Source organism: Danio rerio, chromosome 23, assembly GCF_049306965.1.
Source record: "Danio rerio strain Tuebingen ecotype United States chromosome 23, GRCz12tu, whole genome shotgun sequence".
In the NCBI taxonomy this organism is placed as follows: Eukaryota; Metazoa; Chordata; class Actinopteri; order Cypriniformes; family Danionidae; genus Danio; species Danio rerio.
This window is the reverse complement of record NC_133198.1, coordinates 48,225,001-48,240,675: the sequence shown is the minus strand read 5'-3', so window position 1 is coordinate 48,240,675 and position 15,675 is coordinate 48,225,001. Positions and strand designations below refer to the sequence as shown.

The 15,675-nt window shown below is 37.7% G+C and overlaps 2 protein-coding genes across 3 annotated transcripts in view; one reads left to right on the top strand and one right to left on the bottom strand.

Annotated features, from left to right (window-relative positions):
• The window catches only part of si:ch1073-228j22.2, a 51,984-nt gene extending 44,370 nt beyond the window's left edge, over positions 1–7,614 (top strand). Inside the window, exons 1-3 of one of the 2 annotated variants that reach the window (XM_021469857.3) lie at positions 2,428–2,694; positions 5,877–6,591; positions 6,945–7,614. In XM_021469857.3, the coding sequence (XP_021325532.3) occupies positions 2,647–2,694; positions 5,877–6,591; positions 6,945–7,126 (945 nt within the window). In that variant the 5' untranslated portion in view covers positions 2,428–2,646 and the 3' untranslated portion in view covers positions 7,127–7,614. Of the gene's footprint in view, positions 1–2,427; positions 2,695–5,876; positions 6,592–6,944 lie in introns of those variants that run through there. The other variant, XR_012398828.1, reaches the window with a different exon arrangement.
• A 1,982-nt stretch (positions 7,615–9,596) lies between these two features.
• cntrob (centrobin, centrosomal BRCA2 interacting protein) overlaps positions 9,597–15,675 on the bottom strand; it is a 33,498-nt gene continuing 27,419 nt past the window's right edge. Inside the window, 2 exon segments of the mRNA XM_073939442.1 lie at positions 9,597–9,785; positions 10,549–10,692. Of these exon segments, the coding sequence (XP_073795543.1) occupies positions 9,699–9,785; positions 10,549–10,692 (231 nt within the window). The 3' untranslated portion in view covers positions 9,597–9,698.

Here is a 15,675-nt window from a genome sequence, read left to right as displayed (position 1 = left end):
AATAGTCACATCACGAGGATCAATGTTGAGTCTGGGTTATAAATATTTTTTTACGAGTGTTTTTTGAGGCCTGTGACTGTGTAAGGGTTTTAAAAGCATTCAGGCCTTAGAAATTGCACGGTTTGTAACTTTGACACATTAATATCGATTGAACTGCTTATAAAACGAAGACTATGCAGCATTATTTTACATCTGATTATTCAATTACTGTACATCTGAATTCAGATCGACTCGTCGGAAAACAATTGTTTAATTAATGTGTCTCTTTTTAAATTAGATTTATCCACCCTTGCAGATTGTTTCCTTTTATGCAAATGCATTTTATGCAAATGTACTCCCCTACAAAATCATCCCAAACAATGTAAAATTATAATTTTTTTTCCAAATAGTTATCTGACTCACCAAGTGAAATTGTATTAATATCGCAATATATATCGCAGAATAAAAAAATATTGCAATGTTAGATTTTCAACATTGTGGAAATATCGTATATATAAACAATTGTAACACTGAATGACATTTTAGTGAATTTTATATATATTATATATCATTATTATACACACACACACACACACAGTTGAAGTCAGAATTATTAGCCCCCCTGGTTTTTTTTAATCAAATTTATTTTTGCCCTTTTTTGCTTTTATTAAGTGGATAGGACAATATTTCAGACAGGAAGCAAGGTGGGAGAGAAAGAGGGGGTAGGGACAGAAATGTCCTCGAGCCGGGATTCAAACTCAGGACGCCGTGAAGTGCTACGGCACCATATGTCATTGTGCTGACCACTAGGCCAGTGGTCACCAAAGTTGTTCCTGGAGGGCCGGTGTCCTGCACATTTTAGCCCCAACCCTAATTAAACACACCTGAACAAGCTAATCAAGGTATTACTAGGTATACTTGAAACATCTAGGCAGGTGTGTTGAGGCAAGTTGGAGCTAAACCCTGCAGGGACACCGGCCCTCCAGGACCGAGATTGGTGACCCCTGCACTAGGCTATTACACCAACAGCCCCCCTGATTAATAAAAAAGCGAATAATTCTGATTTCAACCGTGTAAATTCAAATCTATATTTTTAGGCTGCCTTAAATATTTAAGCTGAATCAAATGAACTTTATCAGTCATTTCAACAGTACAATCAAACTGACTAAGAATATTAAGTTAAACTTTGTATGACTTGATTAACTTCAGTTAAAGCAACATACAAATATTTGTTGTCTTGTCTTGACTTGAGTACTTTTTTACAGTGTAAAACCTTGAAAAAAAACTAGTAAAATGTTATTTACTGTCATCATGACAAACACAAAATAACTGAGTTATTATTAAAACTATTATGTTTAAAATTGTGTTGAAACAAATCTCTGTTAAACAGCACTTGGGAAATATTTGAAAAAGAAAACTAATTTTAGGGTGAACTACCTGTAATTTATTTTTATTTTAATAGCCAGACATCTCTGAACCACATGAAACCTTCAAAGAATAATACTAAGAAATAATCAAACTATTAAAAATATTCAAACATTACAAACAGATTACATATATACCACAGGTAAACACCAAACTGCAGCTTTAAGATGATTTATTCTATAAATGCAGGTTGTTACTAGAGACGGGATACAGCTGTTGCTGGAATTTACCAAGAATTGTGTATATTATTTATTAAATTACCCCTTAAATTGTATTTTATTAATGTCTACCCCTAAACCCAAAAGTCACTTTAAGATAAAAACAGTAATTATACCAAGTGTTATACATATTACTTATTAAATAACATTTGAAATGGTATTTAACTAATGTCTACCCAACCCTCACAGTGTGTAAAGCAATAATTATTGTTACTCAGTATTACTGAGGATTATTAATATTATTTATAAAATTACCCATTAAATTGTATTTTATTAACGTCTACCTCCACAGTAATGTATAAACAGTAATTATGCCAAGAATCATTCATTTTATTTATTAAATTACTCATTAAATTGTATTTTATTAATGCCTACTCCAACCCTAAACCCAACCCTCACAGTAAACAGTAATTATATAAAGTATTATTCATATTATTTAATAAATTACACATTAAATTGTATTTTATTAACACCTACCCTTAAACCCAACCATCACTTTGAGATAAAAACAGTAATTATGCCGAGTATTATACATGGTATTTATTAAATTACACATTAAATTGTACTTTATTAACGTCTACCCCTATACCCAATCCTCAAAGTAATGTAAAAACAGAAATTATACCAAGTTTTGTTCATGTTATTTATTAAATTAACCATCTAAATGTATTTTTATTAACATCAACCCTCACAGTCATGTAAAAACCGCAATTATACAGGGTATTATTCACATTATTTATTAAATTACCTATTAAATTGTATTTTATTAACATCTACCACCACCCCATCCCTACATCTACCCCTCACAGTAATGTAAACATATTAATTACTGTTGTACAGCGTCACAATAATGATGCAATATTGACGTGAGTATCCGCAGCTGTATCCCTTCTAGTCGTTACTATAAATACGCGAGATGAAGGTCGGCTGCCCTGGTAAATGTTCTAAGGACAGACGTCACTGTCGCGAGCGCCCTTGATCTGACGGCCACGCGATGACTTCACGGGAGATAATTGACGTTTAAATGCGGGATCAACAAACTGACGGAGCGGATTCGGCGCGCGCGCTCACGGTAAGCACAACTCACGGTGACTTTATCTCACGTTTTACAGGGCTTCAATTCAACTTTAAGATTCTTTAAGACCATAATAAATGACGTTTCAGACGTATACTGAGCTAAATGCGAATGATTTTCTTCTGATGTGTAAAATAGGCTATTTGTTACTTGCTTCATCAAAAATGTTGAAATGAGCTATTTCTCAGCCAAATATTTCAGGTGTGTTAAAACAAGCAAACTCAAGAATTAAAATAATCAATAGAACTTTTCTTCTTAGCTATAAAACTCTAATGAACTAAATGACAACAGTTAGTCCAGGTCGGTAACCTCATAAATGGTCTATACAAGACGGAGAACATAATATCATTGCAAGGAAGATAGTTAATGCATATTAGTAAATAAATAGAGTTATAAATAAGTTTTAATGAAAGAGTTTTAGCCCAGCTGGGTAGCTTAACATTGATATAAAACAATTAAGATACTTTTAAAACGATTTAAATCCAACGAGACAAATTTTGTGAATTTAAGACTTTTTTAAAGGCTTTAATTCCTTGTTTTATTAAAGACCCTGCGGACACCCTGCTTTTGTCCTTTTATTTACCCCACCAAGAAATCAAAATTGGATTACATTGCTCCGAATGTCGCTAGTTAACACACTCAAATTTAATTTCATATTAATTTCATAATTTCTAAAATATCAGCCTTTATCAAATGGTTGAGATGTCCGTTTGTGGTAAAAGTGCCGAAATTAATATGAAAAATCTGAAAATATGAAGTGCAAAATATTTAAAATAAAAACATTTTGAATATTAAATCATCTTGATTTTTTGAAGTATGCCATAAATATTTCAGACTCTCATTTAACACGCTTTCTTGTTTTATTTATTTTATTTGTGTGTTTTTTTTTTTTTACAATAAAACCATAATCAAGAGTGGTAGTGCAACAGGATTATGTTAGATTTTTTTGTAAACCAACAATGCTGTGTGTGAAAGCCATTATTTACAACAGCCATTCTTTACATGACTTTTACAGTCATTATTTAAAACAGTAAAAACACGGTCAAGCGTTTGGTAGAGCAGCAGTATTAATATAAGTAACTACTTAAAATATTTATAAAAACATTATTAATCATTTTTTGAATTTAAAATGCAATAAAGAAGTTTGTAACAAGTGAGACCAGAAAATAGCCAAATTTAAAAAAAAGGAAATTTATACAGCTGAAACCAGAAGTGTACATACACTGTAAAAAAGAGAACATAACATACATTTTACACACATTTCCTCTGTATTTTTTTAGCTTTGCTTTTAAACTGTATAACAGAAGTTTAAAAGCAAAGCTAAAAAAACATATCTCAACATAAATCGAGTGAAAACCAAACTTGATTGAGGCAAGTAGCCAAATTTATTTAATAATAATTATAAATTACTAGAAAACATTGCGTTAAATTAACCAAAACAGTATTTTTCTTTACATTTTTTAAATTAAATTATTACAGTAACAACAAAACAATCTCATTTATAACAGAATTACACTGGCTTTTGCCTTGATTTGCTCACCGATGTGTTCTGCATAGTCCTCTATCTGTCGAGTGACAGTATTTACATTTTTTTTAAAAATCTAATTTATTTACATTTAATTTCAGTTTGTTGGTTACAATTGGCCAACTTTGGCCCGCGGGCATTCATTCATTACATTTGTTTTACCGGCTTACTCCCTTTATTATTCAGGGGCTGCCACAGTGGAATGAAACGCCATTGGAATGTTTTGCATATGCTGGATAAACATTTGCAACCCAACACTGGGAAACACCCATACACACTCATTCACACACACACTCATACACTACAGGCAATTCAGTGCATCAATAGTAAACCCAAATTGGGTAAAGTATATGGACTAACTCAAACATTGGGTTAAATTTGGTCTTACTTAATTATTAATTAAAAATTTGAATTTACTCAGGGCATCACGGTGGCACAGTGGGTAGCATGATCGCCTCACAGCAAAAAGGTCGCTGGTTCGAGTCTCGGCTAGGTCTGTTGGCGTTTCCGAGTTTGCATGCTCTCCCCGTGTTGGCGTGGGTTTCCTCCGGTTTCCCCCACAGGCCAAACAAATGCGCTATAAAGATTTAGAAATCGTAACCCATGCTTTAATCTCCTCTCGGTTAGACTACTGCAACTCTGTACATTGGTCTACCTCAGTCAACACTCTCTCGGCTACAGTTGGTCCAAAATGCAGCCACCATTAATAACAGAACTAAGAAAAGAGATCTCCCCTGTCCTCGCCTTATTGCACTGGCTACCTATAAAATACAGAGTTGATGTTAAAAATTTTTTCTTTTCACTTATAAAGCGTTCCACAATTCTGCCCCGGCCTATGTCAGTGAACTTATTAGGCCTTATTCAGCTTGTAGACCGTTAAGATCCTATGACCCAGTTGATTATGTCCATCGGTCTCGCTGCAAATCAAAAGGTGATCGAGCTGTCAGTGTTGCGGCTCTGGAACAGCCTCCCGCTGAACATCAGGGTTTCTCCTTCATTGGATGCTTTTAAATCTAACTTAAAGACTTATTTTTACACTCTTGCCTTTGAGTGACGCATGCATTGTTATTTTTTATTTGCATTTCAATATTACTTTTAAACATATGCATTTCCTTGTATTTTTAATACCAGTTTTTTAGTTTTATCGTCTAGTTTATTTTATGGTGAAGCACTTTGGATCAGCTATGGTTGTGTAAAATTGTTGTCTATAAATAAAGTTTGCCTTGCCTTGCTATAGAGGAACTGGGTTGTTAAAATTGTCCGTAGTGCACGTGTGTAAATGGGAGTGTATGGGTGTTTCCCAGTGATGGGTTGCAGCTGGAAGGGCATCCGCTGCTTAAAACATATACTGGATAAGTTGGCGGTTCATTCCGCTGTGGCCACCCCGGATTAATAAAGGGACTAAGCCGAAAAGAAAATGAATGAATGAATAAATGAATTTATAATTTAAATAATGTACCCAGGAGTTGGGTTAAACCCCATTACAGTCCCTATTAAATGCTAAAACACCTAAACAAATGCATTTGGTCTGTCCAGTGTAATTGTGATGTCCATGTCAAAATATAAATAATTAAATTAATTAAAAACACCCAGAACTGGGCTGAAGTAACCCAGCATTTTTAGTGTGTTCTGATTATTCTGTGTGTTGAAACAGGAAGTTGATCATCTTGTGCGGTTCCTGCGATCTGATTGGATGGGTCTGACACTGTGCTGCTGGCTGAGAGACGGCCTTCCCAAAAATCCCAATCAATCCTCATCAGCATTCACCCCGTTTTCCGTGACTCCGCCCATTCGGCTTGCTGTGCTTTTAGACACGCCTCCTGTTGCCCCCGGAAACCCTCGATCACAGTGGAGTCCGACACACCTGTCTCCTAACCTACAGCGGTGCGTGTCAGGTGTCCGAGTGCATCGCGGACATGTGGAGCAGAGCAGTGATGCAGCCCGGGCTGCGGTCGGCACGTCAACAGGTCTCCATATATGGGAGGTTAAGTGGGAGGGGCAACAAAGAGGAAGCCACGCCCTCCTGGGAGTGTCCACTCACAAATCCCCCCTGCAGGCATCGGGATATAAAGCACTTATAGGCGGAGACTCATGCTCCTGGGGCTGGGAGCTCTCAACCAATCAGCTGTGGCATGATGGGAAGGAGGGGAGGAGTTATCCGGGAGGCGGGGCCACAGGTGTTTTGAGCGTGCCAGACTGTGTGCTATTGGTGGTGGACGCAGATGCAGGGACGCTGGGATACGTAGTAGACGACTGCTATCTGGGAGTGGCCTTCCAGGATCTGCCCAAAGGGGTGGAGCTGTTCCCTGCAGTGAGCTGCGTTTGGGGCGGAGCTGAAATTTGCATACGCTACCTGTCCGGAACCACGCGTGAGTCTGAGCTTTACTAACAGTGCATACTTACTAGTGTGCATCATACTGACTACACAGGCTACATATTCAGTCAGCTGTGCATGGAAACAAACACTCCTGCTACCTTACATTTTTAAGTTGAATCAAATAAACATTCCTAGAAATCTACAGAGACTAACATCCATCAAACCCACTAAAATATTAAGATAAACCTTGTCTATCTGTATTTATTCAAATTTAGCTTATTAAATTATTAGAAAAAGCAACATACAAATATTTGTTGTCTTAACTTTTTGTGATTCTTTTTAGTGTAAAAATGCATTGATCAGTGTGTGTGTGTGTGTGTGTGTGTGTGTGTGTGTATTCCTCAGGTGACGCACCTGCTCTTCAGGCTCTCAGTCGTCTGTCTGCACGGCGGGCTCTCAGACTCCACGGGACCCAAAACCACACACACTCCTTGCCTTCAGCTCTACAGCGCCTCCTGCTGGACACACACACACACCACAGGGACACGCCTGAACACGCACAAACTCAAATGTTATTGGTCACGTAAAGAGACATCCACACAATATGATCTGCGGTGAAATGATTGCACAAATAACAATGCTATGATAAAACAACAACAGAATTCAAAGGAAGCAGTAATAGAAGTAAGAAAATAAATGAAAATAGACTTTCGATATGGAGTACGTGACTGCAGAATAAAAGTACAAAGTGTAAAACATATACAGGGTTTCAGCAGGTTTCACAGAGCTAAATTTAGGACTTTCAGATATTTTAAGACCATTATGACTGAAATTTTAGACTCATAAAGGAATCTTTCAAATGGGCCGGATGGAAAAGATTTTTATTTGCTCTATCAAAAAATGCTTTAATACATTTAATAATACAATAATACATGAATAATTTTAAAAATAAATACTTTAGATTCAAAACATTTTAAAATATTGTGTAAAACAAGCAAGCTACCCAAACACTTTTTTTTCAACATAAACTCTTTAAAAAAATAAATAAAAAATGAACAAATGTTTTAAAAGTTTTAAAAACTAAAATAAACTAAATCTACATGGAGAACGTTATATATATATATATATATATATATATATATATATATATATATATATATATATACAGTTGAAGTCAGAATTATTAGCCCCGTTGAATTATTAGACCGCTTGTTTATTTTTCCCCCAATTTGTGTTTAACGGAGAGAGGATTTTTACAGCACATTTACAAACATAATAGTTTTATTAACTCATTTTTAATAATGAATTAATTTTATCTTTGCCATGATGACAGTAAATAATATTTTACTAGATATTCTTCAAGACACTTCTATACAGCTTAAAGTGACATTTAAAGGCTTCACTAGGGTAATTAGTTTAACTAGGCAGGTTAGGGTAATTAGGCAAGTTATTGTATAACGATGGTTTGTTCTGTAGACTATCAAGAAAAAAAAATAGCTTAAAGGGGCTAATAATTTTGTCACTAAAATAGTGTTTAAAAAAATTAAAAACTGCTTTTATTCTAGCCGAAATAAAACAAATAAGACTTTCTCCAGAAGAAAAAATATTATCAGACATACTGTGGAAATGTCATTGCACTGATAAAAAATTAAAACTTCATAATAAACATCATTTAGGAAATATTTTAAAAAGAAAAAAAATTCAAAGGGGGCTAATAATCCTGACTTCAACTGTACATCAGGAGTGGTGAAAATCGACTGCCTGTTTGGGTTTCAGAACTGTGATGCCAAAAATGGCTCAATAGCGCCACCTGTACACTTTCAACAGTGAAGTGTTTCATGTAGACGCACAAAAACTGAGATATGTGGAATAAATGATCTTTTTTATGTTAGATGCCTCTCACATATTTAATGATCTTTGTGTAATTATCTTATTTAAATTAATTTCCAGTTCGTATAGTTTTGCAGACGTGTTCACGTTGTTGTCGTTTTTGTTTTGTACACTTTTCGAAAGAAGTCTCTGCTGTTCTCCAACGCTGCATTTATTTGATCAAAAATGCAGTTAAAATATTTCTGATTATTTTCGATGTTGAAAACGGTTCTGCTGCTTCATAATTTGCTGGAAAATCTACGGTTGTTTGTTATAAATGCATGTACTGTTACTTTATAAGGATATATTTAATAGAATGATTTCTGAAGGACCGTGTAAATGATTTTATTACATGACATCAATGTTTTAAATTTGATTGATTCTATTTATTTTAATGAAATATATATATATATATATATATATATATATATATATATATATATATATATATATATATATTTTTTTTTTTTTTTTTATAGAAATAAACTGCTAACAGCATGATCAGGATGTCTGAAATCCTGCATAATAAAAGGTTTGGTTGATATATCACAGTTGTTGGCTATGTTAGTGTGTTCAATCAATATTCATTCATTTTCTTTTGGCTTAGTCCTTTTATTATTCTGGGGTCGCCACAGCAGAATGAACCACCAACTAATCCAGCATATTTTTTAAACAGCAGATGCCCTTCCAGCTGCAACCCAGTAATAATAATAATAATAATTCCTTACATTTATATCGTGCTTTTCTGGACACTCAAGGCTCTTTACACATGAAGGGGGATCTCCTCATTCCCTACCAGTGTGCAGCATCCACCTGAATGATGCGACGGCAGTCATTTTGCGCCAGACCGCACACCACACACCAGCTGATTGGTGGAGAGGAGACAGTGATGAAGATAATTATAATATAGGGATGGTTAGGAGGCCATGATGGACAGAGGCCAGTGTTATATTATTATAACACTGTTAATATTATTCTTATAACTTAAATTACACATTAAATAGTATTTTACTAACGTCTACCCCAAATCCAGCCCTCACATTAATGTAAAAATATGAATTATTGTTGTACAGAGTCACAGATGATGCTATATTGATGGGCGTATCCACAGCTGTATCCCTTCTAGACCTAGACAAAGACACACACATGCGCATACACACACAGACCTGATGGAAAAACACACGATGATTTAAGATTTTGGAGTTTTATTTCAAATATCATAAGCACATATAAATAAGAGATTAAAATGGAAAGCATATCTTCATCATCAAGGCATCATCATCATCATCATCATCTCCAGACTCTCTGAGATCCTCCTCTGCGGTTCACAGATCTTCTGCTCTGCACAGATCGACCTCGCTGAGACGAAACACACACCTGAAACACACACACACACACACAAACACACACACACACACACACACACACACACACACACACACACACACACACACACACACACACACACACACACACACACACACACGCACACACACACACTCGCCTTTTCAAACACTGGCCAACCAGATCAGCTGTACAGGTCATGTGACTGACAGCTGGTGTATATGAGGTCATGTTTAACACTGATGACATCACCATCCTCACGTGTGACATCACAGACACGCACAGCTCATACAAAAACATTCAGGGGACAAATGCTTTTAGATTAAAGATCTACAGTCATTAGCATGAGAATATGTGGGAAACTCATCCCATTACAATACTAATCATTCATTTATTCTCCTTCGGCTTCCAAATTCATCTGGGGTCGCCACAGTGGAATGAACCACCAACTATTTCAGCATGTTTTACACAGCGAATGCCCTTTCAGCTGCAACCTATTACTGGGAAAAACACCCACCCACCCCCACACACACACACACACACACACTCACGCACGCACGCACGCACGCACTACGGAAAATTTAGTTAATCTATTTACCTATAGCGCATGTGTTTGGACTGTGGAGGAAACCCACGCTAACACAGGGAGAACATGCAAACTCCACACAGAAACACCAACTGACCCAGCTGCGACTCAAACCAGTGACCTTCTTGCTGTGAGGCCACTGTGCAACACCACTGAGCTGCAAATGATCAATTTGTGCATTCATTTGAAGCGTGACTGAACTGTGCGCACCTCTTGTTTGTCGTGTTGCTCTGGTTTCTGCTGCATGTTTGATGTCAGGTCAGTCATGTGACGCTGGACAGACGCATCAGCTGACTCACTGTGCTGCTCTCTGATTGGCTCATCCAGCGGCTCACCAGGGGAACGTTCCAGCAGCTGAAAACACACAAATACGAGAGTGAGCATGGTTATTTTAGTAAACGAAACCTAAAATTAAAACTTAAACTATTGGTCAGACAATATTTTCGCTGACAGAAAAACACATGAATAAAAATCACAATACAGGGGTCCCTCGTTATTCGCGGGAGTTACGTTGTAAAGATAATCCGCATTAGGCAAAATTCGTGAAGTAGTCTGCTATATTTCTACAATTATTTTAGATGTTTTAAGGCTGTAAAACCACTCGCTACACTCGATATACACTTTTCTCAGACAGACTTTAACGTTTTCACTTTTCTCTCTCGTTTATTAAAGGGTCACAAAACACCAGAACACATGTTTTGAGCTGTTGACAGTGGTATATGTGTCCCACACTGCTAAAAACACTATTAGGACACCTATATTTCACTAAAAAGTGTAAATTGGTTGTTTTTGCATTATTTCAAGCAAATTCGTACTTCCGGTTTGAAACTAATTTTTGAAGCTGCGTCACGGTCATGACATAATAGCGTGTATTCCAGCGTGCAGACTGGACGCCTGAGCCAGAGTGAGTCTTATTACGTCTTACAGTGTGCTGCATTAATGCATGAGTAAGGCTTGGTTCAAACCAATCAGCGCGCTCTATTGTGCAACTTCATTAATATTCATTACTGTCACAGTGTTTAGACGACAGAGACGCCACGTTGTGTTGGCAAAACAAGCGTGAAGTGTTGCTTTTATAGTTTGCTGCAGTGAAGTTTTGTTTTCATTTTCTCTCTGTGAGAGCTCAGCTGGAGTCACGTGTGGATTAACAGTGTACGCGACGCTCGACAACAATAACTTACGTGTCTAAGGAGGATTATTGTTTACCTGAGAGCTGTTCTCATCTGCAAACGCTGAGATCCGGATTCGCTTGTAGTCTCCTCTTCATAAAGACGCGGCTCTAGTTGCTGGTGATTGTCCTGTCTCTACAGATTTGGTAAGTGAGCGACCAGTGCTCTTTGTTTATTCAGTTTGTTCGTATCGAACTAAGTTAACTATTGCGCCAAAGTTTTTTCTGAGGAAACTTACATCATTTCAGGTCTGTACCTCTATGAGGACGCTGTTTTATAAACAGTTTATCGAATCTGTTTTATCTTTTTGCATTGTAGCTTGTTACGGCAATCTGAGTGTGTCAAGCAAGAACAGAGTGAGCAGCCTGGTGAAGGTGGCAGGCAAGATCATTGGTTTTAATCAGACTGGTCTAATGGTAATCTACCAAAACTATGTTCAAAGGAGAGCTCAGGGTATCCTATGCACCCCGGATCACCCACTGTACTCTTTATTTCAGCTGTTGCCATCAGGACGTCGTTTTAGTGTTCCTATTTGCAGGACAAATAGAACCAGAAATTCTTTTATAATGGTGGCCATTAGGTCATTAAATGAGTCCAGGGGGGAGGGGGATGTTTCTATATACTGATGTATGGATGTTGTGTAGTAGTATTTTTTAATGTGTACATGTAACTTCGCCTGTGTTATGGTACCTTGTTGTAATTTTAGTTTCCCTAACGGGATAATAAAGCTGAGTCTGAGTCTGAGTGTAAACATGTTAGCATCACAACCAAACTTTAACATTCTGTAGGATTTTCACCACAGTTTGTGACCGGAATAACACACGCGGCTTTCTGACGCTACCTGCTGTGTGCATCTAAGTTTCCGGAAATGCTGAGGGTTTTCTTTTTCTCTCATTCGCCGTGCGGTATCAAACATTGCATGAAAATACACGCTTAGAGCAGCTCCTCGAATCAAATATCTCGTTTGTCGCGAGGGACATGAATGAATTCCCTGAATGAAAGAGCCAAACTGCAGTTAAAGTCCACCATTTAATCATTTGGCAAATAATTCGACTACAGATGTCCATGTAAACACAGTCACTTTCTCCCCTGTGTGCGTGTGTGTGTGTGTGTGTGTGTGTGTGTGTGTGTGTGTGTGTGTGTTTTGACTCTGAAAGTCAGCGTGTGCCCAAATAGACACTCCCACATCATGCCTCTTTTCTTCCTCCGACACTCCCCCCTAAACAGAGCTGGACACGCCCACTTTTCTGACTTTTTCCAAAGTAGAGGTGTGAAAACATCCTGCTGAAACGAGGGGCTTTCATGGCCCTTTAAGGCCCCGTTTACACTAGTGCGTTTTAGTTTGAAAACGCATAAGTTTTGCTACGGTTACGCCATCCGTCCACACTACGCCGGAGTTCTCGAGCGCCGAAAACGGAGCGTTTCGAAAACGCTGGAGAGGCCGTTTTCATTCTGAAATGCTGCTGCTCCGTCTCAGTGTGGATGGGGAAAGACGGAGACATCTGAAAACGGAGGCGGGGCTGCAAACGTTCGCCTCTCTGATTGGGGCTTTTCCTCAATATTAAGTAGCCCACACACAGTTCAGTCTCGCATCCTCTTCTTGTAAGTTAAGACCTCGCAAGTTTGATCAAGGCTGCAGTCTCCCCCTTGTCAGTTTGATATGGAAAACATACTGAGGACACGTGTAAATCTTCAAAGGGAACAGTGTACTTTATAACTTCATTCACATCACCCTGGCTACGTTGTTTCACTTTCTCAACAATAAAATGTAAACATGATATAAGGAACTGCCTATTTTAATTTTAATATTAGCAACTTAACAGACAGCAGAAATGTTGAGGCATCGTGCTGCATATATGAGCGTCATCTTCACTGTGTGGATATTTATAACAAAACAGAGCCGATAACAACTGCCTCCTGTCAATTTCAGTGAAAATACGAAACGCACCCTCTCTATTGCTGAATATCAGTTTTAATAATCGATAATTATAAAAGTATAACATACAATAAGTTTATACATTGTAGGAAATAAAGGCAAGCGATCAGTCAATGTACCTGGATTAATCATTAACTTATCTTTGCGCTTAACCAAAACACGTTACCCGTGAACAAGTAATAGATTCCAATGACCAAAGTAAGGGAATAAGGCCTATGTCGTTAGATAAAGACAACAACATGAATGAAATATCACGTTTAGCAAATATAGTGAGATTAGATCCAGCGGGAGATGCTTGATGAGCAGTCCGACAAGCAGAGCTCTCATCTGGGTAGATTGGCTACAGCGCTTGCCTGAGAGTGTGTGTGTGGTCACGTGATGTGCGTTTTCAGCGTTTTGGTGTGGACGGAGAGCTGTTCAGAAAAGCTGGGTAAAACGCGAGTGTGGACGCGGATCGTTTTCATTCTACAACGCCGTTTTAAAACTAAAACGCACTAGTGTAAACGGGGCCTAACTCTCAAAGTTCAAACCTTCATAGACAAATAAGTCCAGTATTATAGAATGAAAACTAGGATCAAAACTATTTGATCTTCATTTATTTATTCCGTAATGGCACCCTACAGCTGCGTAACTTCTACCTTCCTTTACGCACCATTCACACAGGGCTTCAGCGTCAACGCTTGACTGAAGGCATGTCTGAAGTTGGGGCTGATGCGATCGTCATGGCAGCGTCAGCCAATGGAATTCAGTCAGCAATAGGCCACTGTCTAGCTGGTGTATTTGCATACAGCGATCTGATTGGCTGACGCTTCCGTCGGCGGTTGAAAAGTTGAGCTAGTCCCAACTTCTGTAGCGAGAAACGCCTCTGAAGTGGCGCCGACGGATCCACAATGCAGTTCGGCAACGCCTGACGTCAAACATTCAAAGTGAATGGGAAGCGTTGACGCTGACGCCCCGTGTGAATGGGGCATTAGCGTGTCCAGAACTTTTTGTGTGATGGTTAGCATCTTCCTCTGCCTTTTGGGTGCTGCCGCAGGTGCTTTTGACGGAGCAGAACGTTTTGTCAACATTGTGGGAGAAAATTAGCAAATATACAGTCCAGCACTACTACAGAGTCACACTGCTAGTGACTGAAGATTAATGTAAACTTAACAAGCTGAACGCATTCTGTACTGTACAGGAGACACGACACGGAGGAGACTGATTGACAATAGTCTACAGCCAATCAGAACGCAGAACACAATACGTCAATCAGGATGCAGAACACAATACGTCAATCAGGATGCAGAACGCGATGCATCAGTCAGGACGCAGCAGGGTTATAATAGTTTTGGATTGTTCATTAGTTTTAGTTTCTATTTCGTTTTGACTTTTTGTTTTCAAATTCAGTTAGTTTTTATTAGTTTTAGAGGCAAATTTACTAGTGTTTATTAGTTTCTATATTATGAAATTATATTAGTTTCAGCATTAGTTAGTTTTTTTTCTAAATGAGGATATTTGTTAGGTACAAGATTCAAAATCAACAGAATAAATATTGTATAATAGTAAATCCATAAATTCTTTGAAACATGTATTCAGAGAACACATGAACACCATCATCTACCACGACCATCTACCCATGCTCAAACTCAAATACAGCAGCCCTCAACAGCAGCCCAAGTACTGATTCTGAGGTTAGATAAACAGTAGTGATGGGAAGTTTAGATATTTAACATGGATGTTTGGACTCAACATGGCAAAATGATGTAGTCAGCAACAGTAATTTCAGTCAGTTAAAACATCAGCATGATCTGAAAAATGACAGTAAAATTTTGCAACCCAACTGAAGCATCCTTCACTTATTTAAAGTCCATTACGATTGTCTGTTATGAAATAAACTGATGAAATGAAAATGTTCAAGTTCAGTCATAGAGCAAGCTGTACTGTTTGTGTTTGGTTCACTGAATCACACATGCGCTGTATTATCGGTTCACCACTTCTCAATGTAACGTTACTGTTCTATTAACTGAATGAAAGTGTATATTGGATTATTTAGAGTCAGAGGCGGGTATTAAGCTTGTTATAAAGTAAGTAGTTGGTGGATAAGTGCTTACAGGAGAAGTGAATCATTTCAAATGATTCAGTTCGTTTTGGTGAACTAGTTCAACTGGTTCACTTAGAAGATCAGGTTAAAAAGATTCATTCGCGATCGCGATACAGAAATAAAACCCATTATTGGGCACAAACGTGTTA